Here is a 24,389-nt window from a genome sequence, read left to right as displayed (position 1 = left end):
TTTGTTGGGTAATTAATTTGAAAACGTTTTGTTGACTTTTTTGTTATTGTTGTTCTTTAATAAAGTTATGAACGTTTTGATAAGCCAATCAGAGGAGGACGTGCTGGTCTCAGCGTCCTGGCGGCGTCAGTTTGTCACCTAATGCCGAGATCAACTCAAAACCTTCCACGATCGAAGAGTTCAGAAACAATATGAAATGGAGGAGGGGGACGGGGAGCTATTTATTAACTGATTAAGTCATGTTTTGGATTGTTCTTGAAAAACTAATCACTCACGGCTGCACAATGAACCCATTGATTCTTTACAGCAGACAGCGGCTCCCCTCTCTTGCAGGTACTGCATATCCCAGCACAATCTTTTAGGGGTACGCAGTACCCGATCGTAACCCCCTTACTTTCACCCCTGCCTATATATCACCATGGACTTTTTAAGTTGTCTAAAACATTTTAAGTAATATTTTTGTGTTTACTTTTCAAGTAAGAGAAGAAAACATCCTGGTTTTACTAAAGGCAGTCCAGTGTTCCTCAGTCTGAAAACTGTGGATATAAATTATGTTTTACATTCCAGCAGGCCCCGAAAAAACATAAACAAAACAAAAATGCTCTAATTCGATCTAAAATGCAGTAAAAGTGAAATCTCTGCTGCCCTCTTGCGGCTACACCTGCTCCTACACTCCGCACAAGGCCGGTGCATTTACGTAACGACAAAAAACCTGACATTTAGACTTCCTATTTCTTCCACGCATTTGGGATAACATATAATTCACCCTGAGCACAGCGGCTCTTTCTGAGTAACATTAAAACCAACCTGTGTACTAATAAGAAGCGTCCTGAAGTATCCGCAGTTTACAATCAACTTGTAGTTATCTCTGCCCCCACATTTCCCACAGTACGCGAAGGCGTCACCAGGAGTAGCCCGCTTCACATTGTTAACGTTGATTTCTCCCGTTCCAACCAGCATTTGTCTTCCGTGAGCCAAACCTGGATCACCGCCTCCCGCAAAACGCCTGAAATCTCGGCTTCATTTGGCAGCGGGACACACACCGGCACACCGTAAGATACTTTATTCAGTTCCCATTAAATTTGTATCAGTTTCGGGGACTAAAAAAGGGGCGGTGACGGTCAGAAGCTAGCGTTTATGTTGATTTTTTTCGGACTGCAGTGGGGTTGAATAAAACGTTACAGGGCAGCTGCTGCTCGTGGTTTTATATTGAGAACAGCTACAGTGTTTCAGGTTTGTACTGTTTTTATGACACGTTTTACAGTTTTTATCCTCCTACAGTTTGGGCTTAGACACCTGTCCGGGTCATAATTTGTAAGAAATGACTCAAACAGTCATTTTCCTCCCTGGACTCGTAGCTTAGCTGGTTTCCCATGGCTACACCAAACTCCCCATGGGTGGTTTGTTTTCCACTCAGAACCGGTGACGATGTAATGTGAATTTCTGTTAAAATGGGCTCTTTTATGCAATACTCAAGGAAAGATAAACGAGGGGGAACAATAGCGGGTCGTGAGGACTGGGTGGACGGATCGCAGGTTCATCTCTCAGCCCGTTTGGGGGATCCCATTGTTTCCGTTTCCAAACATCTCTGACCGGGTCACTTACTTTCCTGTTCCTCCTTCTGATGCCTTTCACATGCACCAGAGAGCCACAGCTATGAGGAAGACCGGTGTCCGGGTCCCCGGGCCGACCGGAGGCTGGTAGGGATGGTGCCGCTGTGAGAAGCCGTTCAGAGACGCCAAGAGGACGGGAGAGCCTGGACAACATGACTGTTTTCAACCCGGACAACGTGGAGGAATTTTACGAAATTGGAGACGAGCTGGGCAGGTGAGTGCTGCTGGGGTTTTAATTTATTTTTAAGCATGTTATTGGTGTGTATGAACTTCTCCTTTCTAAGGCTGAGGCGTGTGCAGTTGTTGAAAACACCCCGGATTTTTCTTTGAGTTTGCAAACTGATGTTGTGTAATGTTTTACAGCTGCATGATGTGCCTAATACTTAAAAAAATAATACATGCATATATGTTTTTTATACACATTTGTTAAAACTGACAGTACAAGATGATCAGAGTTACCAAAGTAAAAGTAGCACTACTTCAACATATTTTCCTCAAGTAAAAGTAAAAAGTAGCCGTGCAAGAAATTATTCAAGTAAGAGTAAAAAGTATTTGGTAAAAAGTCTACTCAAGTACTGAATAACTGATCAACTTATCAATCATTTAATATTCAAAAATTACATAATCTGACGGACCAAAATGTAAAGTTAAGGGAAAATTTAGGTATTTTAAGAACAAAAATTACAATAATTCATATAAATAACAAAATGAGCCAAAATAAATATTTTATTTCAGTAAAAACTTATGAAACTTTAACAAAAACTGCAGGTGTGAGTCTGTATCTGGTAAAGTTTTAGTTAAAACATGTTTGTTTTTCATTCAGGGGGTAGAAAATCCAGAAATTTTACTCTAGTTAGAGTAGAGATACTTCATAATAAAAGTACTCAAGTAAAAGTAAAAAGTACAGTGTAGTAAAAATACTCCTAAAAGTACATTCTTTTCGAAAAAGTTACTCAAGTAAATGTAACTATTTATTACCCAACTGTGAGTATGAGACAGATAACCTGCGAAAAGATTGATCTCCTCCCTGAGCTACTATTGAAGAAATGCACCAAACACAACCAATCAGATCCAAGAGGCGGGTCTTAGCGCTGTTAATCATTCTCATGTACTCACTGGTAAAGGTGCTAATAGTGAAGAAACAACTTAGCATTATGGAGAAACCTTTTTATATGCTGTCCTTGGTGACTGAGATGACTCAGCACCATGCACAGATGGTGATTGACAGCACTAAGACCCGCCTCCTGGCTCTGATTGGTTATTTTTATTTAGCATTGGAAGAAGGCAGAAGAGCTCAATTTTGCCTCTCATACCAAACTGTCAGAAAATGACTGTATCAAAAATTATGTAAAAAAAATTATAAAAGTTACTGCAGCTTAATAACAGTGATGTTCATTTGTCATTTTTTAGAGTTTAATTATTCAATCCCTCATCACGTTTGATTCTTGTCATTTAATCTGCCTAAACATAGAATTACTGTGAATTATGGATTCACGTCATTATCCAGAACTGTAATTAACACATTTAAAGTCCTCATCTCCTTCAATACATGTAAAGAAAACTAGAGGTCCAGTTGATAAGTTATTCTTATTTTGAAATAAAAATAAAAATTTCCTTCCATTTCCTGTCCTATTGGCTGCATAAATACGTACATTTCTAGCAATAAGTGCCTCCATCCTTACCATTTTGTTTTAATTATGTAAAAGATTCACTTCCATCCGTCTGTCCATACCTCCGTTCATTTGTGACTCTGTCCATCCACTCATTTATTGATCGATCTGTTTGTCCAAACATGGATCAATCTGTCTGTCCAGCTTTTCATCCACCATTTTTTCAGCCTTTCCTTGCTTTCTTAAAAGTTTGCGTCAAAGAAATTTGGAAAAAATATTGGAGCCTTGAACAGGAAATCTGATGTAGGAAGTTTCCATGTCTGGACCAAAGTAGATTAATGAAATTAAAGAACTGATATTTCTTAGTTTTTAAGGTTTTTGTTGTTGTATTGAATGCGACCGCTGAAGGCGACGTTTGACTCGCAGCTTGACGCTGCAGGACAGGTTGGACCTGGAAGCCGATCTTCTGTCGGTTCTGTTGTTTGTCCCACAGCGTTTTGGTAATAATCGAGCCGTTTTCTGCCGTTTCTCACCGGCTGTCTCAACACCCTGCTCCAGCAGCCGAGACGATCTGGAGCGTTACGTAATGGGACCGAGCTTCTGGCTCTGCTCCAGCACCTGGATGCTGCTGCACATCCCACACTTTCTACTGCTTCATCTACCGCAAGATATTTTTACAAACTTTTACTACCAACACATTTTGCTGGGCGATAAATTTCCCCAGAAGTTATTAGAACAAACGATAATATTGTTGTTTTGACACCATTTTTGAGTAAAATTTATCATGCGATTAATTGATTTATTGTTTATTGCGACTATTTACTACAGTATATTTTTTAAGGGACAGAAATTTCTTCTTGGGTTTAAGCAGCTGAGCGGCACAAAGACAGTGACTTTAAGAATGCTGGAAATATCACTGGCTAAATTTAAAGCCAAAATGATTCAAACCTCTGGTAGATTTATGTTTAAGTTGCACCAACTGAGCCTGTCACAATAATCAGTCAGTCAGTCTCATGGTGAATTAAAATGAGGTAAAGTTACCTGGACTAAACCCACACCTGAAATCTGAAAGGAATAAAAGAGTAAATTTAAAAACTTGGTCAACTGCAGACACTTTTGCTCTTTTGATTCTCTGAAAAATTTCCCAGAAGGTTTTTTTAATATCTCAGTTTCCCTTTGGTTTAAATTAGAAAAGGTCTTTGACCTAATTTTGGTTAATTGTAGTGGGAAGTTTCTGTTTAACTCGCTAACATGACCACAGATTTCACCCGGGACTTTCTAGAGACTTATTCATTTATGAAATGTCTCCTGATTTACCATCTGAAGATTATTATGTTTTTATGTTTTTTACTCCTAAAACTACAAAAGTCCTCTGTGTTGAACCAATCAGATGAGTTAAAACCGGGTTGAAGAACACAGAAGTCATTTTATTTTTATTTTTTTTGCCAGATCTGTCTCAGAACAGCGTACTTTCCAAGTTTGGAGCCAAACAGGAAAAGGAAAAAAAAGCAAATCTTTATTTAGAAAAAGAGAGAAGACAACAGTCTTGCTGTGTTTACAAATTCTTCTCCAGAGTTTTTGAACTTTCTGACCTTTCAGATGAGCCAGGAGTTCATAATGAAAGCCGGTCTTGTGTCCACCAGCTGAGAGAGAGAGAGTTTTGATCTGCTGCTGACGCCGTTCTGACTCTGGCAGGCCTCGGATTATTGCCTATTTGCTTTGGCAAAATGAGGGAATTTAGGAAATCAGCCAAGCGGTGACTTTATCCTGACACTGATCCTGGCTGCTTATGAGCCGCATGGCAGAGACGCCGATTAGCGGAGCGGCAGCCATGCAGCTGCAGGATCTTTGTTTTTCCTGGTAACCTTTGCAGTCTGATCTGCTCAGCGTTTTTAAAATGGCTTTTCCAGCTTCTGGTGTCATTGGCAAAGTCCTTAAAATCTTCACAACATTCAAAATCTTTTATTTTATTTTATTTTTTTTACAATCCTTTCAAGTTTTCTGCAGGTTTCTTTCTGCAAGGGTGCAAAGATCCTTCAGTATTTATTCAGTCGAGCATAAAAGCTAAAGCACAAAATCTCACCATTATTAAAATAACTCTTCTTGGTGTCTATTTTTTAGATATTTGCACTAGTTTCTAGTTAAAATAATTTGACTTCAGATGAGACTAACTTACAAGTAACGTTTCAGCAAGATACGAGTTTTTTTTTCCCAGTAATTTTTATTTTTCCTTTATAAGAGGGGAAAATGTTAAATAAAATAATCCAGTGGAACTGATAGTTTTCACCAACATAAATGCTGGCTGAAAATAGCATTTCATTCCTGTGTCTTGCTAAAACATTACTTGCAAGTTTTCTTAAATCAGTTATTCTAAGATATTTGCACTAGAAACTAGAGAAAAATACTCGCAGTGTATTGAAATTGTTAAATGTGCAAAGTGGAATGTCTGTTACCAGAACTGCAGAAATTGCAGGATGAAAAATGAAAGTGTTAATTTTCCCCGTCCTCTGAGTTTGTGAAGGACTCCTGACTGTAATCGTCTCTCTGACGCCTGACCACACACTGATCTCTGTAATGGAGTCGCAGATTGGCAGGAAATTCTCACTTCTGGGCTGAGAACAGCAGGGAACAAGTGAAGGGTCTCCAGCCTGGTGCGTCCTCAGACCGGCGATCAGGTGAAGGTGAAGCATTACTGGACCGTTAGAGGCTTAATGGCACCGGCAGATAAAAACACTCTGCTCTCTGCCAGACCTTTTGAGATCGCCTCAGCTATTAACCAGTCCCTCCAGGATGTTGCCTTGTTTTTTGTGATTGTTATGGCCTAAGAGTTCATTCACTCCAGCCCAGATTAGTTTGCTTTAACCTGTTGCTCATTTGTCTAGAAAGTCTGGTTTGTTTGTGGAGGTGTGAATGTGAATTGAACTCTGATTCAGACTCAACCTCAGTCTGGGTTCAGTTGAAGTGAACTCTGGTTTGGTTTTAATCCATATGTGAATGCAAAGCGGACCGGAGACTGCTCCAAAAGCAGGGCATTCTGGGTAAATACAACCAAATCAAAAGTGTTAGCCTAGCTCTAGTGGGAGAAACGACTCGTGGTTTTTTACCAAAGATAAAGGATAAATCTTCCAACAGCTAAAATCTGACACCACTCCATTTTTGTTTACATGTTGTGAAGGAAGTTGGGCTCAGTGTCTTCTTTAGAGATTTTGTCATTTCCTTCAGGGCTTTTGGTGCAGTGCCCCCACAGGCGAGGAGGGGAACAGGTTGCTCAAAGGGTTTGGACCGTCTGACTCGGTGCAGAGAAAAAGAACCACAGCTGCTGGAAATGGAACACATTTTGCAGTTTTTGGTCTCCAATCTAACTGAGTCCACTGGACTTTCAGGTGTGAAAACAGTCAAAAATTACAGATTTTGCGGCAAGGAGTTGCAGTCAAAGTCTTATTTTTGCCACTAGATGCTCTTCGCCTCTTGAGGACAAAGTTCTTAAGAAGCGAAGGAGTTCAATATCATTTCTAGCCTTTAATAACAGAAAGAGCCTCATCATTTCACGTCTCCTGGTCTGGTCTATCATTCCCGACTCACATTAATCTGATCAGATACATTTACTGTCTGGTGCTGGGAGATCGGCTCTTTCTCCTCGTTGTTTCAAGCTCTACTTACTCAGGTACTTCCTGCCGAATATTGAGTCCGTGTGATTTGCCGTTCCACTGCTCAGTTCTACTCCCTGCATATTTTTTCTTGCTGCTCTGCCTCGATCGTTAGTCTGCATTAATCCAGCCGCTCTGCTGCTCTAACAGGCTCTTGCATACTTGATGCGTCTGTTTGGTTTCCAGCCAAACGGATAAAAATGCAGAGAGTAACGCTGCAAAATTAACATAACATTAAGCTGAGCCAGCATTTGGGTTATTCCTTTGCAAAAATCATCCCAAATAGCAACTTCTATGAATACTAAACAGGATTATGTACACAACCTCTTTTCAGTTTGGATTTTGAAACTAGTGGTGGAACTCGATTAAAATTGTAGGGTGGAATTAATTAGTCACATTTTAATAAAAAACTATAGACAAAGAAAGGTTCTCAGTAAAAAAAACTGTTTTTGTGCTAAATATTTGAGTAAATAGATTTATGAGCTCAACAACAAAGATATTGTTTTTAATCTGTTGTTCAACCATCATATTGATGCAAAATGTGTCGAACTCCTGATCATTCATGGAGATGTGAACTGTTGACATTAGCGTTAGCATCTGTGCTACTGCTACATGTTTAGCAGTGAGATGCTACTTTAGCTTGAATAGCTTTGCTGATAGGCTAACTCTTGTTAGCACAACTTGGTGCTAACAAGATGGTGTATTTCAGATCGTTTTAAAAGCAGAAATTCACCCCCAGTGAGCCAAGAGAAGCGGTTTCATCATCCAACGCTGTTAGCGGATGCAGCTTGTGCGTCACATTTATTGGCGTACTGGAAACACACAAATACAAAGGTTCTGGTCAGAATATTCTATGTTAAAAAATTTTAATTAATTTAATTAAAATCGTTGTAATTAATTTATCAAAATTAACTATTAAATTCCTGTCACTGATTTAAATGTTTTTTTAAATGTATTTTTGTTTTGTTTTTAAGAAATCAGCAGAGTTTAGGATGTATACAGTGTTTTTTAACGGAGCTACACAAACACTCTGAGCAGCAGACGCTGCCCCGACTACTGACCTACATTTGCCCCCCACCTCCTCTCCTCTGTGGGTCACAGTGACGGGTGGAGGGGCAGTCTGGGACGGCCTTGATGAGGTCTGCCGCTCACCTCGCCCACCCTCAGCTCTGCTGCTGCAGCTGCACCTTAAAGCCTGGTCCGGTTTATTCAGTTTAACACTCATGGTTTAAACCAGGGGTGTACAAACTTTTTGTCACTTCGGCCAAAATCATCCTGTCAAAAGTAATTGCAAATAAAACGACAAAGATCACGCAAATAGCCGTCATCCAATTTTATTTGTATTTTTAATTATTGTTATAAAGTGAAAACATAAATAGGATTTTGCACCTTTGCTGTATTAAGATTTTTCATAATAGTTTTGAAATGAATTTGGACTCAGTTATAAGAACAGATTTTGTGTCACTTCCTCTCAAACTGCTTGCTGCATTTATCCAAGTATAATAAATAGTAAAAGCTGGTTTGGGTTCAGCAGAGTCTGTTTGTGGCTCTAATGATGACATTTTGGTTATAAATAGATAAATACTTTGTGTCATATTTGACATTTTTCATTGAAACTAATTTGTATCATTCTGAACCTGAAGCTGAGGGCCACATAAAAAACAGTTCAAGGACCAGAACTGGGCCCCAAACCGCACTTTGGATACCTCCAGTTTAAACCTTTTAATAGTAAAATGTTTTAAAACAATGAACGAATCGAACATGTTTATGATACTTTGGTGCTTGAAACGTTTTCATTTGAATCGGATCGAGTCTGTTGGCTCAGAGTAAAGATTTGGTAAATGTACATGTTTGTGTTTTGCAAGCAGTGATTAGGAGGATTCCTGGCTCTGTTGGTGTTTGCAGTGATGCTGGTGAGACACAGACAGGAACATGTCCTGTTGAATCAACATGGGAGTGTTCAAACTCGCTAATCGTTTTGAAAAAGCCGGACTGGTTTGGGATCAACCAACGTTTACGCAGACGGTGTCGGTGATGATGAGCCGATTTCCTGTCTGCAGTTTTCAAAATACTGGGAGCAAAACCTGCTGAGCAGCAGCAGCGTCATTTTCTGCAGGTTTATTCTCATTATGGGTCAGGAGATTATGAGACAAACATCATTTTGATGTCAGGTTTTCTTCCTGTTCTGTTCGGAGAAGGACGGAGTCAGATTTTTGGTGTTTTCCAATTTGAGGAAATGTTTGTGTTTTTAAGGGTTTGCTGCCTGTTGCGTTCATTGACTTCCTGTTTACTCCACCCGTCTGTCAAACTGTCTGGTCATTTGTTTATGTTTCTATCATGCCATTCATTTTTCTTTCCATTTGTTCCACTGTTTTTCTGACCATCTATGATTTCTAGAGGTGCAAAAAAAATTATATTTATAGAAAATCGCCAATCTGAGTCCAGGGAATTCTGAATTGGTTCAAAATGCTCAAATTTATCTTAAAATGTGCTGAGGTTGTTCATCCTTGCTCCATATTTCCATATTACACGTCCATTTTGAATACCTTTATATTTTTTTATCTTTTATGCAAAAGCGAGGCAGCTAAGCTAAATGGTAATTTAAGTTGCAGAATGTTATTCTCAAATCTATTTTGTTTAAATGTAATTTGATGCAGTATTAAACCTTATAAAATAGTTTTAAATAGATGTTGTATTTGTTTGCGCTGTCAGAATCTCCAGACCGTTTGAATAGGAAAATTAGTTTTTGAGTTGAAAATGGTGTAAAAACTGGAATCGTGTCGAGTTGCTTCAACTTGATGGATTTACATCTGTAAAAATTTCTCCATATTCAGATGTAAATATCTGCAGAAGCATCAGCAGTCATTCAGTAGTGAACTTTTGCAGTTTTGGCTTAAATATTTTATTTTAACTCTGCAAACTTGAAATCTGAATATGAATAAAACCTGTTTGTGATTTTGGGTTGCCAGTTGTTTATTATCCATCCCGCTATAAAGATTTTTATCTTTTCTGTTGGTGCTGTTGGTGTTTTCTGACTGAACTCACTCAGAAAAGTCCAAGAATGAGGCACTTTCAATTAATCTGCTGTAGATTGAGGATAATTGGATTCCTGCCATCTGTGTGAGCAGATAAAGGGCAGGGATTTGGCAATGTGTGTGTGCGTGAAGGTGTGTGTGTGTCGGTGTGTGTCGGTGTGTGTCAGTGTGTGTCAGTGTGTGTGCGCTGCGGGTCATGTTGTTGATTGAAAACGAGCTGCAGTCCTCTGTGGTCAATTAGAAGAAATCTGTGGGCAGTGAAACAAAAAGCTAAAGTTTTTTCTGTCAGTCATTTGCTTTTGCAACTTTGCGCTTCTGTTTCAAGACTAACAGTTGATAAAAAATAAGCCTTTTGAATTTGAGCCTCTTTATGTCAAACCGCTGCTGCAGACGGAAACGACAAGAATCAAAGCAAACATTACAGAGCTGCAATTAGCAAACCAACAATTTTATGGCTGAAAGGATTAATTGAGATGAATCGATTATTGAAATAATTGCCAACAAATATATTAATAGATTGTTAAATTGAGTTTACAGGCTGTAAAACAGGCAATTTGCTGAATAAACATGTTTAGAGCAGTAATTAAGACAAAACTGTGCAAAAATATATACATTTAAGAAAAAAAACTTTGCAAATAAGTTTTCCCCAAAACTCCCCAAGTTTAGCTTCACTTGGTTCAAATTTTGTATTTAGGAAAGAAAATATAAGCATTTTTTACCATCTAATTGTCAACTGGTTAGTCTAAAAAGTTCAGATTATCTCAACGCTCTGTTGTTTTGTTGGCTGCAGATGCATCCTGTGCTACAAATGATCAGGTGTGAACTAAAGGAATGCTGTTTTTGAGTTTAGGAAACATGTTAAGAAGGAATTGAATTATGTTTATTTAGGTCTTTTAATATATTTCTATCACTATACAAGGAAGACTTACGTGGCTCAATAGAAAAAATCTGCAGAATTTCCTGAGCGGATAAATCAATTAATCGTCAGAATAATTATCGATCGTTGCAGCTTTAGTTTGATTCTGTCAGAGATCCAAACTAAAAAGTCGCCTTCCACCTACCATTTGCTTCAGGTTGTACTTTGTGAAGCTAAAAACTTAAACTCTGTTCGCTTTGAATATTTAAGACGTCAACTGGAGGGGAGAAGTTTTCCCTTTAGCGTCTGGATGTCGTCTCCTGCCAAGTTGTTATGAAGATGAAGCCAGCTGTCAAATCAGCAGACGTCTCTGCAGAACCTTTCCGATCTGCTGCAGCCGCTGACGTTTCCTGAGTCATGACAGTTTTCCACCTCGAAACCTGCTGAATGTCAGTTTCAGCAGACATGGGGGCCCCGCGCTGCAAATACAGCTCAAAATAAGACACGACGGTTCTTCTCTGTTTGCACAGCTTTTATCATTTCACTTCACCCAAGGATTCAACGGCAGAGTTGAAAACTGACATTTAGAGCAGTTCATTCGTATCTGAGGATACGGTCACTCAAACGCTGATGCTCATTTGGCCGATTTGGACTTAAAGTTTTATCACGATATTTGTTTTGGGTAACTGTTTACCCCACAGAAATAAATACTGCTCTTGAAAAACAAGCCTGTTTGTGATCTTTAGGACAGCAGTCAAATAAAACTGAGTTGTATCACTAATCTGCTCAGACAGCATTTAATGATAGTTTGAGATTTATTTTCTTTTATTAATACTCTCATCGAACAAACAGTGGAGAAAATAGAAAAACTAACAGTTTGAGGGTTTTAAACGTCATTAATTAGATTTTATTGTGACAAGTCAAAATGTTTATGAGAAATTAATAAATTAATACATTTACAGCAAATGACAAACTGTTAATAATGGTAAAAAAAACAGCAGTTATAAAAAGTAAGTCACACCCATAAAAACATTTAAAAGATGTAATTTAAAAACTGAATGCACTTTTGATTATTTAGCATCTGTTTAAATCCACTGCTAAAACCGTTGAATGATTTTTCTTAATTCCAAATGACCATTTTCATCCATAAAGTCCAGATTTACAGCGTCTGACTTCTTCTGGTATGAAATCTGATTTCTACGCCAGCATCGTAAAATCGGAATCATTTTAGGTGAAAAGTTCGGAGTTTGGCTGTTCAGACTGTGGTGAAATATTCAAATGTGGGTTACATAAAACACCTGATTCAAATGACTGAATTACCAAATGTAAATAACACGTTTAAACTTCTGCAGAAGTTTGTTAAAGTCACTTGTAGCACAGCAGGGAAGCACAAATCAATCAGTGGTGCGTACTGATGAATAGGATGGTGAAAAAGAGTTAAATGGTTAAAATGAGCAAAACATGATCAAACTCGCACAGCAACGCAGACCAGTTAGAAGAATCTAGTGAAGTTTGGCACAAAGGTGCTTTTCCTTGGAAGTGTTGTTGATTTGTGTCTGTGATACGCAGCAGGTGAGTCTGAAAGGTTTATTTCTGGAGGTGTTTGTTTAGCGTGTAAATAGTCCCGTTTGCAGATCTGACCTCAGCCGTCATCAGATCACAAAGACGCCGCAAAACCGGAGAGGCTGCGGAGCGAACAGTTTGTCTCCATACGGGAAGACAAACTGGACCTAAAGCTGTGGGACTTTTTATTAATCAAATCAGTCAATCAAATTTTATTTGTATAGCACATTTCAGCAGCAAGGCATTTCAAAGTGCTTTACATCATTAAAAACAAAAACACAGAGTAATAAACAATCAGATAAAAAGAAAAAAAGTAAATAAAGAAAATAAAAATCATTAAAACCTGGACCCCTTTCCTAACCTTTAGGACTTTAGTTGAAACGCCGTCAACTGGGATTCTAACCCTAATTTAGCCATAAGCAACTCTAAACAGGTGGGTTTTTAGTCGAGATTTAAAGGACGTCAGTGTTTCAGCTGCTTTACAGTTTTCTGGAAGTTTATTCCAGATTTGTGGTGCATAGAAGCTGAATGCTGCTTCTCCTCGTTTGGTTCTGGTTCTGGGGATGCAGAGCTGAGTGTGTGTTGCTTGTTTGATATGTTGTGTTAGAACAAAACTCTCTAATATATCAAAGAGCTTTTTAACATTTTCCTCTTGCCCCATGCAATGACAGGATAAACAGCTTCAGACAGTATTAAATATTCGGGTCATATTTGTGACTTTTTCCTTCCATCTCATTTTTTTTTTTACTTTAGCAGAAACACGACTTGTTCTCCAGAAGACCAGTCAGCCCAAAACAAGCACTTATCTTCCTAATGGGCACCAGAGGGAGAATATTTATGTCCATATATTGATCTTTTCATTCTGCCTCTCCTTTCTGTTGAGTGTTGTAGTAAAATAAACTCAGCGTTGTGAGTGGTTTTGTTTTCAGCTTCAGCGGTTAAACACGTCGGTCAGGTTGTAGCGACTCTGAAGATGGCGTCCGGAGGTTTTTACCTCCCCATCGTTTTCTCCGTTCTCGTTCCTCTTAACGACAAACACTGCCTGCTTTCTGCTTTTTCTGTACCTGAAAATGTCGTCTCCTTCCTGAGTCATTACCTGGGCTGGGAGATGGCATAAAACCTGAGAGTGGAAAAAGTCTTTACACCTGTGGAGTCGACAGATATTTAGTGACAAGCTTTGAATAATTCAAGCTCTTCTACATCACAGTCCATAGTGTCTTCTTACTGACAGTGTTGTCTCCATCTTTTCCAGTGTTTGGATCTGATGCTATTGGGTTTTACAGTAAATATCTTTAGAATTGGTGTAGTTGTTTTCAGGGGCGGTCCCAGCCTGTTTGGTGCCCTGGGCCCATCTCCCGTAGGGTTAGGGTTGTTGCTATCTGCAAAGAAAGCCTCTCTTGCATGCCAACCGTCATTTAAATTTCCACTGGCAAGCGCAGACACTGAATTTATTTTACCATCTAATTCGAGAAATGTGGAAGTGTGATGCAGAACAGGTTTATTGTGTTGGACTGAAACAGAATGAAGGCGACGTGGAGATAAACGTGTAAAGAAATGTACATAATCTCTGTGATATTGGTAAATATTGGTTATCGGCCTTAACAGCAGTATTAATATGAATTATCGGTTCAAATGTTCATATCAGTCCCTCTGTTTCTTACAAAAGAAACGGAGGAACTACTGGAATGTTAATGTTTTAAATTTAATGTTTTTAGGTGTTTGCAAATCTAAGAGACGGAAATGATCATCATCCCAAAGTGATTTAATAAAGCATCTACCTATCGAGCTAGAGCTTAAAACTAATAAAATAAACAGTGAATGTTGGCGGCTGAAACCCGTTTCATATCTCATCCTCTTTCTAGATGCTCATCAGCAGCGTCCATGTTTGTTCAGAACCTGCTTCCCCATCATCAGAGTGTTTGTAATCGTAAAAAGTGAAGTTCAAGGCTGTCATTACGAATTAGGGGGGAAAATCTCAGCATTAAATATTAACAATGACCTTCTGAAAGACAGCAGGACTCGTGCTGCTCATAAATTATATAAACGTCATTTTTCTTGGAAGCTAAAATAAAGAAACTATCGGTAAACAAATGGATGGAGATCCTCCAACTCTTTCCTAATTATGGAATCAGGTGTTTATTTCTCTTTAAGTTCAAACATTTAAACTGCAAAGTTCCTACACATTTCACTTTTTCAAATATCCACACGTTCACAAATTTAACATCCTGACCATTTTATTCTCAGCATGTTGCTGATTTTAGTTCCCGAGTCGCCGGTTTCACTGCTTTTCTTGGCCTTTCAGAACTACATGGATCAGATCCATTTTAAAATCTGTATCTGCTTTGACTTTAATAAAGATAATAAGATTTTTTTTTTTTTATATTTGAATCAGTTCACTCATTTTTTTTATTACATTTCTAGACGTTGCCTTACCCCTGACCCTGTTGTTAGGGAGGAACTTTGTTTCTTGGTGCGTTGAACATTTGGTCATGGCCTGGCATGTATAGAACTGCCTTGTGTAATCCATATGTATACAGAAACACACACACGCACACACACACACCCAGGATTATCTACCACAATCTTCCTTCCTCCAAACGCTCGTCGTCGGTTCCTCCGCTCAGCCTCTGAATCCCGTTGCCGTGGAAACCCTTCCGCTGTATACAATGGCACGGCGGTTGCATAATGTTTTTCTGCTCGTGGCCCACAGCACCGCTGAGTGGGCCGCCCTCCCACACTCGGTGCAAAGCTTTCAGGAGGGATGGCGTCGGACAGCTCCGGACCTCGGGGTCTCCGGTCCGCCGTCCCGCCGCGAAGACGCCGACCTTTTGACCTCTCTGTCCCCGTTTAAACAGAAAGCTGGGAGTTTGATTGGTGTGTTGAAACATCAATAATAAATCAATTACATGATAAATTAAAACAATGAGTTTCCATTTACATGATTTATTGTTTTTCTCTTTTCTCACTTGGATGATGAAAGTCTTCAGTCTCAACTCGTCCAATTTTGTTGCCGTTTTGTTTATTTTGAATATTTAAAATGTGTCTCAGTTTCAGTGGTAAACGTTCAATAGAGTTTAAAGTTTATTGATCTTTGATAATGTGTTCTTGCATTATTATGCCAATATTATCATTGTGTTACTTGAAAATGGTCTCAAAACAATAATATCATTAATTGCAATAACTTCTGGGACAATTTATCGTCTGGCAAAATTTATCATGAAACATTGGTAGATAATGATGCCTTTAACTTGCTCTACACAATGATGGGTTTTTATTGACTTTGAACGGCTACATAAAATAAAAATAAAAATCATGTTCTGTTTTGCAGATCCGTAAAAAAAATTAAGTGTAAAATATGACAAACCTGTTTTCAAAGGACAAATGTTGTCAGCAGCAGCAGCAGCCAGTTTCTGTTCTGTCTTTATCTGCTCCGTCATCTGCATCGCTTCCTTTCGCACAAACTCGCAGCGAGCTGCTGCAGCAGGAAAACGCCGCTGTGGGGAATTTGGACGGTGACACGGTGCACAGTTCACTGGGACTTTATTCAGCCCCCGTGAGCCAAAGACAATTTAATTAAGTAGAGAAGCAGGACTGTAATTGAAGTGAGCATGCTCATTTAAAGCAACGTTTCACAGGCAATAACCGACAGACTGCTCTGGGTTTCAGAGGCGAAGCACGACCCAGATTCACACATTGTTGGGGGAAAACGGTCTTGTTTTTGTGTAATTGCTTCTAACGATCTGAAGGAGCTTTAATGGGAATGAATACCTGGACTACAACACTGATTTAAGCTCTGCTCTTCCCACCTTTAGCGTTTCTTTTTGCTCTGTATCTCTTATTTTGCCAAACGGCTTTGCAGTGATGCATTCACCTTAATGCACATGAAATATTCATCTCTGAATCTAAAAGCAAAACGAACTTCTGCTTTGTTTGTTATTGAATCTTTACAAGAAGTATTAAGACACTTAAGTCCCTGCTTTGCTCTGCCTGATAAAAAGGCAACAAACTAATAAACTGCTGATGGGCGTTCTGCCATTACTTGGAGTGAAAATGCATATTGATTTATGTAACTGAATGTGCTGTTTATTCTCACGGTTCTTTATCATCGATTTGGGTGGAAAAGATGTTGAATATCTCTTTGTTTACTACAGTCTGCCCGTCACAGGATGCATAACATCAGTGAAGATTTTATTGGAAGTGGTTTGTTTCTGTTTGCGTTAGGAGTCGTGTTGCGGTAATAAATATTAAGTTTGCTTTTTATCCTTATTTCTGCTTAAAACTAACTCTGTGGTGATATTAGAAAATTATCGCATTACATTTCAGTTTGTCATTGTCAATTCTTATTTGCTGTGCGATAATTTGGTTTCTTACTCCACTTCGACACGCTCTCCACTTTCTGCCGGCGCGTTGCGGTGATGAACGATCCCCTCAGCCAATCACCGGTCAGAACAAAAGCCGCTTTGTCACGGAGCCGCCGGGGAACGAGACTCCCACCAGATTACAGCGCCGCGCTTTTATCCAACGGCTTCATCATCCAGCCTGAAATGTAAACCCGGTTTAATAAGATCAGATGCCATTCAGTTACACTCATCCACAAAGTATGACACTAAACAGTTATGTAATGTTAGCAGGGTTAGTGCAACCACTGGACTGAACCTGGTAGTGAGTTAAAATCTCTCTGTTGATGTTTAGGTTCAGTTGAAAAAACTGAATCAGAATCAGTTATTTTCCAGTTTTGAGCACCTAAACAAGAAATTTGACTTTGTTTCCACCTTATTCTCAAAAGACATTCAAAATATGAATATAGACAAAAGAGAAAATAAAAAATAGTACGGATTCTGTTTTGTTTTTTTTTTTTGCAAAAGAGAAAGACGACGTTGGATTAGATCAGAAATGCCTGGCAGAGTTTATATTTCCATTTTGCCACATCCCTGAGGAGCTCCGATGGGCCTGTCACATCGTCAGGTTTCACTGGACGATAAATCGTCCCAGAAGTTATTTCAATAAACAATAATATAGTTATTTTGAAGCCATAATGGTAATGTCACAACAATGCAAGAACACATTCTCAAAGATCAGTAAACTTTAAATCATAATGAACATTTAACTCTGGAACTGGAAAACATTTTAAATAAACAAAATTAATAAACAAACAAACGACACATAAAATTGGACTTGTTGAAACCAAAGCACCAGACTGAAAACTTTGATCATCCAGTTTTTGGTAGAAAATAGAAAAACAATAATTGAGTTTATTTTAATTTATCATCCGATTAATTGACTTAGTGCTTATGGTGACAGGAGCAGCCTGGTTGAGTGTTAACGGTACTGGCTTTAGTTGCTTTCATCTAAAATGTAGAACAACTTTCACATGAGGAACAACATTAAAGCTCAAGAGTTAATTATTGAAACGACAGTAAACTGGAGCTGCTGTCCATGGATCCCTTAAAAACTCAAACTGCCTTTGTTTGTTTTTTGTGTTGTTTTAATTATGACAGTAATAGTCAGTGGATCAATTGCAGGAGTATAATGTGCTTTCTGTTGATTATGAGGTTGGGCTTAATGTTCCCTCCTGCTTCAAATGAATTAATCCTCTGCTCACTTTCTGCCCAGCAACAGCCCAGCTTATGAGACGGATGTTACACTTCTTCTGCAGGAGCCAAAATTTAGAGCTAAACTGGCTGAATGTCGGTTTTCCAGCTGGCTAGAAAAGCAACAGTTGAGCGTCGTTCCTTGACGGCTGCAGGAGATGTAAATAACAGCTTTACCGTCTCGTGTGTCGGTGTTGAACTCGCAGCTTTCTGTACACCCAGAGGGCTCGGAAAAAACAAATGTCATGTCTGAACAATGTGGTGCAGGCTTATATTTCCTCTATTGGTTTGCTTTGAAATAACTGGGTTGCTGTGAGCAACTAAAAAAATGCTGCCAAGCCAATTTTCTCTGTTGCATAAGGAAGGTGAGAGCTTCCCACTTGTTCGCTGTCCTCCGTCAGTCTGTGCGTGCGTAGCAGCTCTGACAGGGGAGCTTTGTGTACACTGTCACGCTGCTATTGTTCTCCACACTTTTCAGCTTTTCAGCTCGCTCTCCTATTTCACTGTAGTAGAGCAGGGAGCCGATCAATAGCTGACTCAGAGTAAAGGAGCTGACGCACCGCGGCGTGCTGGTCAAGAACTGTTCCCTAAAATATGGATTCAAAATATCAATAATATGTAAACATGTTTATTGCATTCAGATGTTCTAATTACGTATTTAATAGTTCATGAAGAAATGTTTGTTTTTATCGATTCTTTGTTGATCTGTACTAAGACGGTTTTTCTGAGCACATTGATGTGTGTTGAGGTATGGTGGTTGTTTGAACATTAAAATAGTTTTAAATGTCTTGCAGTTGTTATAAAGTATTAGTTTTTAATCCCTACAAATACTGGTGCTTCATTATACAATAGAAATGCAAGTTTTACCTGTTTTAGTTTTCTCTTGGGTTAAATGCATTAAAATTTCACAAAACAATGACAGTAAAAGGATCAGTAAAAGTTAAGCTAGCTAAATTATGAGCTAGCTAAATAACTAACGGTAATAATTTAGCCAACTAGCCAAACTAGCTAGCTAGTTAAAAAATGTATTAAACTAGCTCGCTAAATTATTAGCTAATCAATTTGAGTCTCATGGGTTAAATGCAACAACTTTTCACAAAAGTGACAGTAAAAGGATCAGCTAATGATTTAGCTAGCTAAATCATTACTAAAGTTATCATGTGTCATGTATATTCCTACAACGCTGATTACTGATAAAGTAATCAGCGTTGATGACTAAATGGCTAAAAGGCTTTGAAGGAGCTCCATAATTTATTGAATTACTTTTCCTGGGGGGGAATAAATCACTTTTCTGTTTGGGGATGAAAACTTCTGTTATTTCAACACAGACTGATACAGTAATCAAGACTGTGATGACTGTATCAGTGATCACTAATACAGTATCAGTAATGTAATTACTGATCAATCAATCAATCAAATTTTATTTATATAGCACATTTCAGCAGCAAGGCATTTCAAAGTGCTTTACATAATTATAAACAGTGAGAAAGAAAAAGAATGTAATAAAAAGATAAAAAGAAAAGATGATACTGTCATCAACACTGTGATGATTGCATCAGTGATCAGTCTTGATTACTGATACAATCATCAGTGTTGATTATTGTATCGGTAATCAACACTGTGATGACTAAATCAAGATAATCATTTAGCTAGAAAGATTGTTATTGTTGTTGCTAGTTTTCTTTCTTTCTTGCTGATTTAATCAGTCAGCTTGATGATGTGATTATAAAGTTAAGTGAATTTCTCTGGCTGTGATGGTTGGTCCAGAGAACACCAGTCAGATATTGATTTCTGTTTATCGATGCAAAAATCTGACGCTGATGAAATGATGCTGTCAGCAGCCTGCACTGTTTGCATAGTGAATATTAGAGGATCTAAATGGCTGCAGGGTCCTTTAACTGGAGAAGATCAGCAGTTCAGCTTGTTTTTACCAGCATCCTCTCATTAAAAATGTGATATTTACTACATTTTTTGTCCTGTTTTAAGACGGAGACTTTTAATGCAGCCAAATCGATGCACTAGTGAAGGCCGTCATGTATATTCGGATTATGTTGGGATTAAGGCCAAAGATTAAAATATTTTTATGCATATACAGAGAGGCTTTGAAGGAGCTCAATAATTTATTGAATTACTTTTCCTGAGGGGGAAAAAAAATCACTTTTCTGTTTGGGGATGAAAGCTTCTGTTATTTCAACACAGAATGTTAACATGAAGTTAAACTGGGTTTATTATCACTTTACTAAAGTAAATTAAACATTTATGGAATAAAAACTGCTGTTTTAGCAGTTCAGGAGTTTTGATCCTGTGGAGTATAAAACTAAAAGTATTAGAACCTGGTCAGCATAAATCAGGACATTTTATCATTCTGTCATTACCAGGAGAGTTTACTTTCTTTCTTTTTTTAACTTGTTTGATTTTTAATTTATTAGATTTTATTTATTGGCAGCTGATGATCAGCACTAGCGCCATAACTGAATTATGAATATCTCATGTAACTGTTTACATAATTTTAATGAACAAAGTTAATTTAATTTCTTATTTAATGGAGACATAACATTAAATAACTTAATTGTGATTAAAAATCAATTTTTTTTTAACATTAGCAGAATATGGACAAAGATTTGCACACATTTGTTATGGCTACAGTAGTACTGATTTTAAATAAAACTGTAATTAAGACAAGAATTTATCTTTTTTTTTCCCAGAAAACAAGATAAAATTATTAACCCATTTTAAATAAACTGCATAATTAAACGCCATAAACGAGCCAGTTACAGTCCTGCGTTGTCTGAAACTTTATTTTTTTAGATAAGTCACACATTCACCCATCGCACTTCCTTCCTTTTTTGCTATGAAATGTTTTTTTATTCTAACTTGGCGTTGCTCGTCTGTTTCCTCCTCGTAGGCGCTCTGTGATCGTTTTGTGCAGGTTTCTTCTTGTTTTTGTCATTTTGGTAAAAGCTCTGATACATGGACATTTTCCCCTTTAATGCAGCTTTTTTTCAGAAAACCAGACTTTCTGGAGAAACTGTTCACGTCAAGCATTCTGCTGTTGTGGCATTTTGCTCCTGCTTCAACAGAGAAGATAAAGTTTGGGAATAATCAATCAAATCTAGTCTAAACGACGACTGCAAGCAGTCTACACGTTATTGATGGTTGTTAATCAACACAATCTGAAGATTTCTATCAGTTCAGTGACGTGAATATTTTCCTGCTGTAAAATCTTGCAGCTGTTTTTCATTCTGGATTTGCTTTTTCCCATAAATGTTTTATTTTTGACTGAAATAATGAGCGGTAAATGGAGCAGGCTGATTCTTCCTTTGTGTGGTTCAGCGCTCGTTATCATCAGACGTTTTCCCTGCTGACTCTCACTTCATTGATTGTTGTGTACAAAGCCTTTCTTCTGCTCGTTACGTCTCGGCTTTGTTCGTTCTGCTGCTGCCTCGTCTTGACAAGGCCAGACTTTCAGACCCGAAGGTCATCCAGGCGAAGCTGCAGCGCCTGACGGCTCACTCATCCAACTCACTCATCCAACTCACTCATCCAACTCACTCATCCAACTCACTCATCCAACTCACTCATCCAACTCGTTTTGTTTCCACACAAGACTGGATTCACTGCAGCCACGAGAAAAGTTTGAAGCTGTCATGTTTGTTCTTTGTTTAGTTCGGCTCAGACAAGATGCAGGTCAGGATGTAAAGAAACGTTGAATGAAAACGAACATTTGCTGCCAAAAGAAAATAAGTGTTAAAACATAAGGGTGCATCAATTTCCTCAATGTTGGGAGCTTGGCCAATTCTTAGAGAAGCCAATCTTATCCACACATCCTTGCTCTTAAATTAATTTATCTAACATTAAGGCCTTAAAATGTCTGAAATACAAATTGATTAATCTTGTATATATGGTCTACGTTTTCTTCTGGCGTCTCGTCTGTGCCAGGCAGAGGTTTGCGTTTTGTGACACGAGGCGGTTAAGGCTAACGGTTACTCACTGCTAGCTATGCTAGATTAATTTCTGCCATATATACAGTTTAAGATTATTCTCAGAAATTTTCTAAAAATAAATGTTGGTGTTTACTGAGCTTCAAAAGTTGAAAAATTGCTAGAAAAAAAATTTCAGAAATGTTTGAGAAGAACTGGGGAATTTGAGATCAAATAGAAATTTTTGATTGTTTTTCTAGAAAAGTTGATATATTTTTAAGAAATTTACTCCTTTATTTTCTTTCTGGCCTTACGCGCCCCACGCGGCTGCAATTATTCTTTGCAGCTGGAATAATTCCCAGTTATTTCCACTATAAGAACGAAGCCGTCTGCAGAGCTCGAGCTTTGAAGAGGTAACTTAATAAACGTAAAATGAAATTTACTTTGTCCTGGTGAGCTGACGCCGTCTGCCTGTTCTCTCTCTCTCTGTAGCCTGATGGAGCAAAGCGTTATTTTGAAGGAGCTGCAGATCATTTTCAGCCGTCTTTCTGTGTGCAGCTCACATTTTGCACGCAGTGAACCTGTAATATCAGCTCTGAAAACATGACTGTCTCTAACAGGAAGCATAAAGTTATTATTGCTAACTAAAACTAACAAACTGAAATTGAGACATTTTCATTGACTGAATTATAATTAGTGTTTGCTAGTTTCTATTAGTTACTAGATAAATATCGTTTGGTTTTTCATACTTTGGTTAATTTTTAGATGCAGAATTAAAAATTCAAAGTATTGTGATTATGTATAGATCGATTGGGTAAATTAATCCTCAACTGAAGATACCATTTTAAAAACGTGTATTCAATGGTTGAATGCATCAGAACTTTTGCTGTTGCCATTTTGCGGACTAGTGTAGCGAAGCCACCAGGAGGCGTTATGGAGCGCCGTAATTAGCCAATAGCTGACGTAAACTGCTTATTTACGTTTTTTTAAAAATCTATTTCAATCAATTTAAAAGCTTGATGAATAGATTCATAAACACGAAAATACAGAATATTATAGCTATAATTTCAGTATGTTTTAGTTAGTTTTATAAATGCATAACATAGTTCCAGTTAGTTGTAGTTTTGTGACATCATTTATCATTTTTATTTATTTTAGTTCAGGAGAATGTTGTCCAAGTTTCCTTTTTGTTGTTTTAGTTAATTATAACTTTGGTAAAAGCTCTTTAAGACCTAAAACTAACTGAATTAGACAAATAAAAAGTCACAACGAACTAAAACTAACCTATAATAAAAACCTAAAACTTTTCTAAGTCTGCTCCAGACGTCTCGTAGTAAATGTTTCCACAGAGACGCTCTGCAGCCAGCAGCACTAAGGCTGTCCTGATGCAAACAAACAAACTTCTCCTCTCCTCTCCAAAAGCTGCGTTCCTCTCCTCCTCCCTCTTCCAGCTGCTTTGCAGAAACAAGCAGGGCAGCAGTGGGAAGCTTCAACAAAGGCGGCCGAGCAATTTGATCCTTCAGAGTATCTGAGGCTGAAAAACAGCCTGGCTGCTTCTGCTGGTCGTGATTCCCAGGAAGGGGGTTTGCTCTTCGTTATTTCCTCCGCTCTGCTTGTTCAGCAGAGTCGGTGTTCTCCCAGGAGGATGACAGGGATTTCCTTCACAGCCTCGGCTGAGTAAAGAAGCAGGCGTTCGACGCATTATCTCATACGGAAGGCATGGAGGGAAACATGCTAATTGTGCTTCTTCATTGCAGCTTTTGGTTTTGTTTTCCATCCATTCCTTCAGAGAGAGAGAGAGAGGGAGAGAATTTGAACTGTGGCCATTTCTGTGCAGCTGCTGGTGTTAATGAAGGGTGGACCTGATTCCTCCTTCCTTTATGTGCTGAAAGGAGGAAAAACATCACAGGCTGCACGTTTTCTTTTATGCACTTTTACATGTTTAACTTTAGAGGGAAAGTATCATTTATCATCATGTCGTAATCATCTGTTACATCATGTTATAATGTTTTTCCTCTTCAGAAACGGACCTGGTTAGATTGCTTAAATTCTTTCATGCATGTTTGGGAAATCCTTTAATCTCCATGGCAGCCATTCAGCTCTGGAAAACACCTGAGTGGACCTAGCTCCACCTTCGAGTCAGAGCTCCTCCCCCGCTCAGCTCCTTCAGACTAGCCAGCAGCAATTAGCAAACACCCAGTGGAACTGCTGAGGAGCTACTTCTCAGAGCAACGCTGGTAAAAACGTTGCTAAAGGGTTAATATAGGAGCCATGTTGGGATGACTTCCTGAAGGCAGAGCTTCTTAAAGAGACAGAGGCCCAATTTCAAGGTGTTAAACTACAAAGTCGAACTTCTTTTAAGTCATTTTTGATTTTTATAAGTTTTGCCCTTCTGCTTTAAATCAGTATTTAACTGAGCTATGTTGCTTCCGTTTGGAATCGTGTCTAGTTCTATCGCACAAACTGGTCCATCCAGATTTTTGTGGTTCCAGAAATTCATGTAAAATCAACAAATCTCAGAATTAGCTAACGTGATCTCTGGTGCAGTTCGAAT

The 24,389-nt window shown here is 38.4% G+C and overlaps 1 protein-coding gene across 3 annotated transcripts in view; it reads left to right on the top strand.

The window, feature by feature from the left end:
• Positions 1 to 24,389, top strand: part of dapk1 (death-associated protein kinase 1) — an 85,451-nt gene that overhangs the window by 20,335 nt on the left and 40,727 nt on the right. The window contains exons 1-2 of one of the 3 annotated variants that reach the window (XM_007575682.2): positions 849 to 1,052; positions 1,645 to 1,827. The exons of 1 other annotated variant lie outside the window; for it this stretch is intronic. In XM_007575682.2, coding sequence (XP_007575744.1) covers positions 1,766 to 1,827 — 62 coding nt within the window. In that variant the 5' untranslated portion in view covers positions 849 to 1,052; positions 1,645 to 1,765. Of the gene's footprint in view, positions 1 to 848; positions 1,053 to 1,644; positions 1,828 to 24,389 lie in introns of those variants that run through there. One more of the 3 variants, XM_007575684.2, reaches the window with a different exon arrangement.

This window comes from Poecilia formosa, unplaced genomic scaffold (assembly GCF_000485575.1).
Source record: "Poecilia formosa unplaced genomic scaffold, Poecilia_formosa-5.1.2 Scaffold386, whole genome shotgun sequence".
Taxonomy (NCBI): Eukaryota; Metazoa; Chordata; class Actinopteri; order Cyprinodontiformes; family Poeciliidae; genus Poecilia; species Poecilia formosa.
Note: the sequence above shows the minus strand (reverse complement) of the source record. Positions and strands in the feature narration are given on the sequence as shown.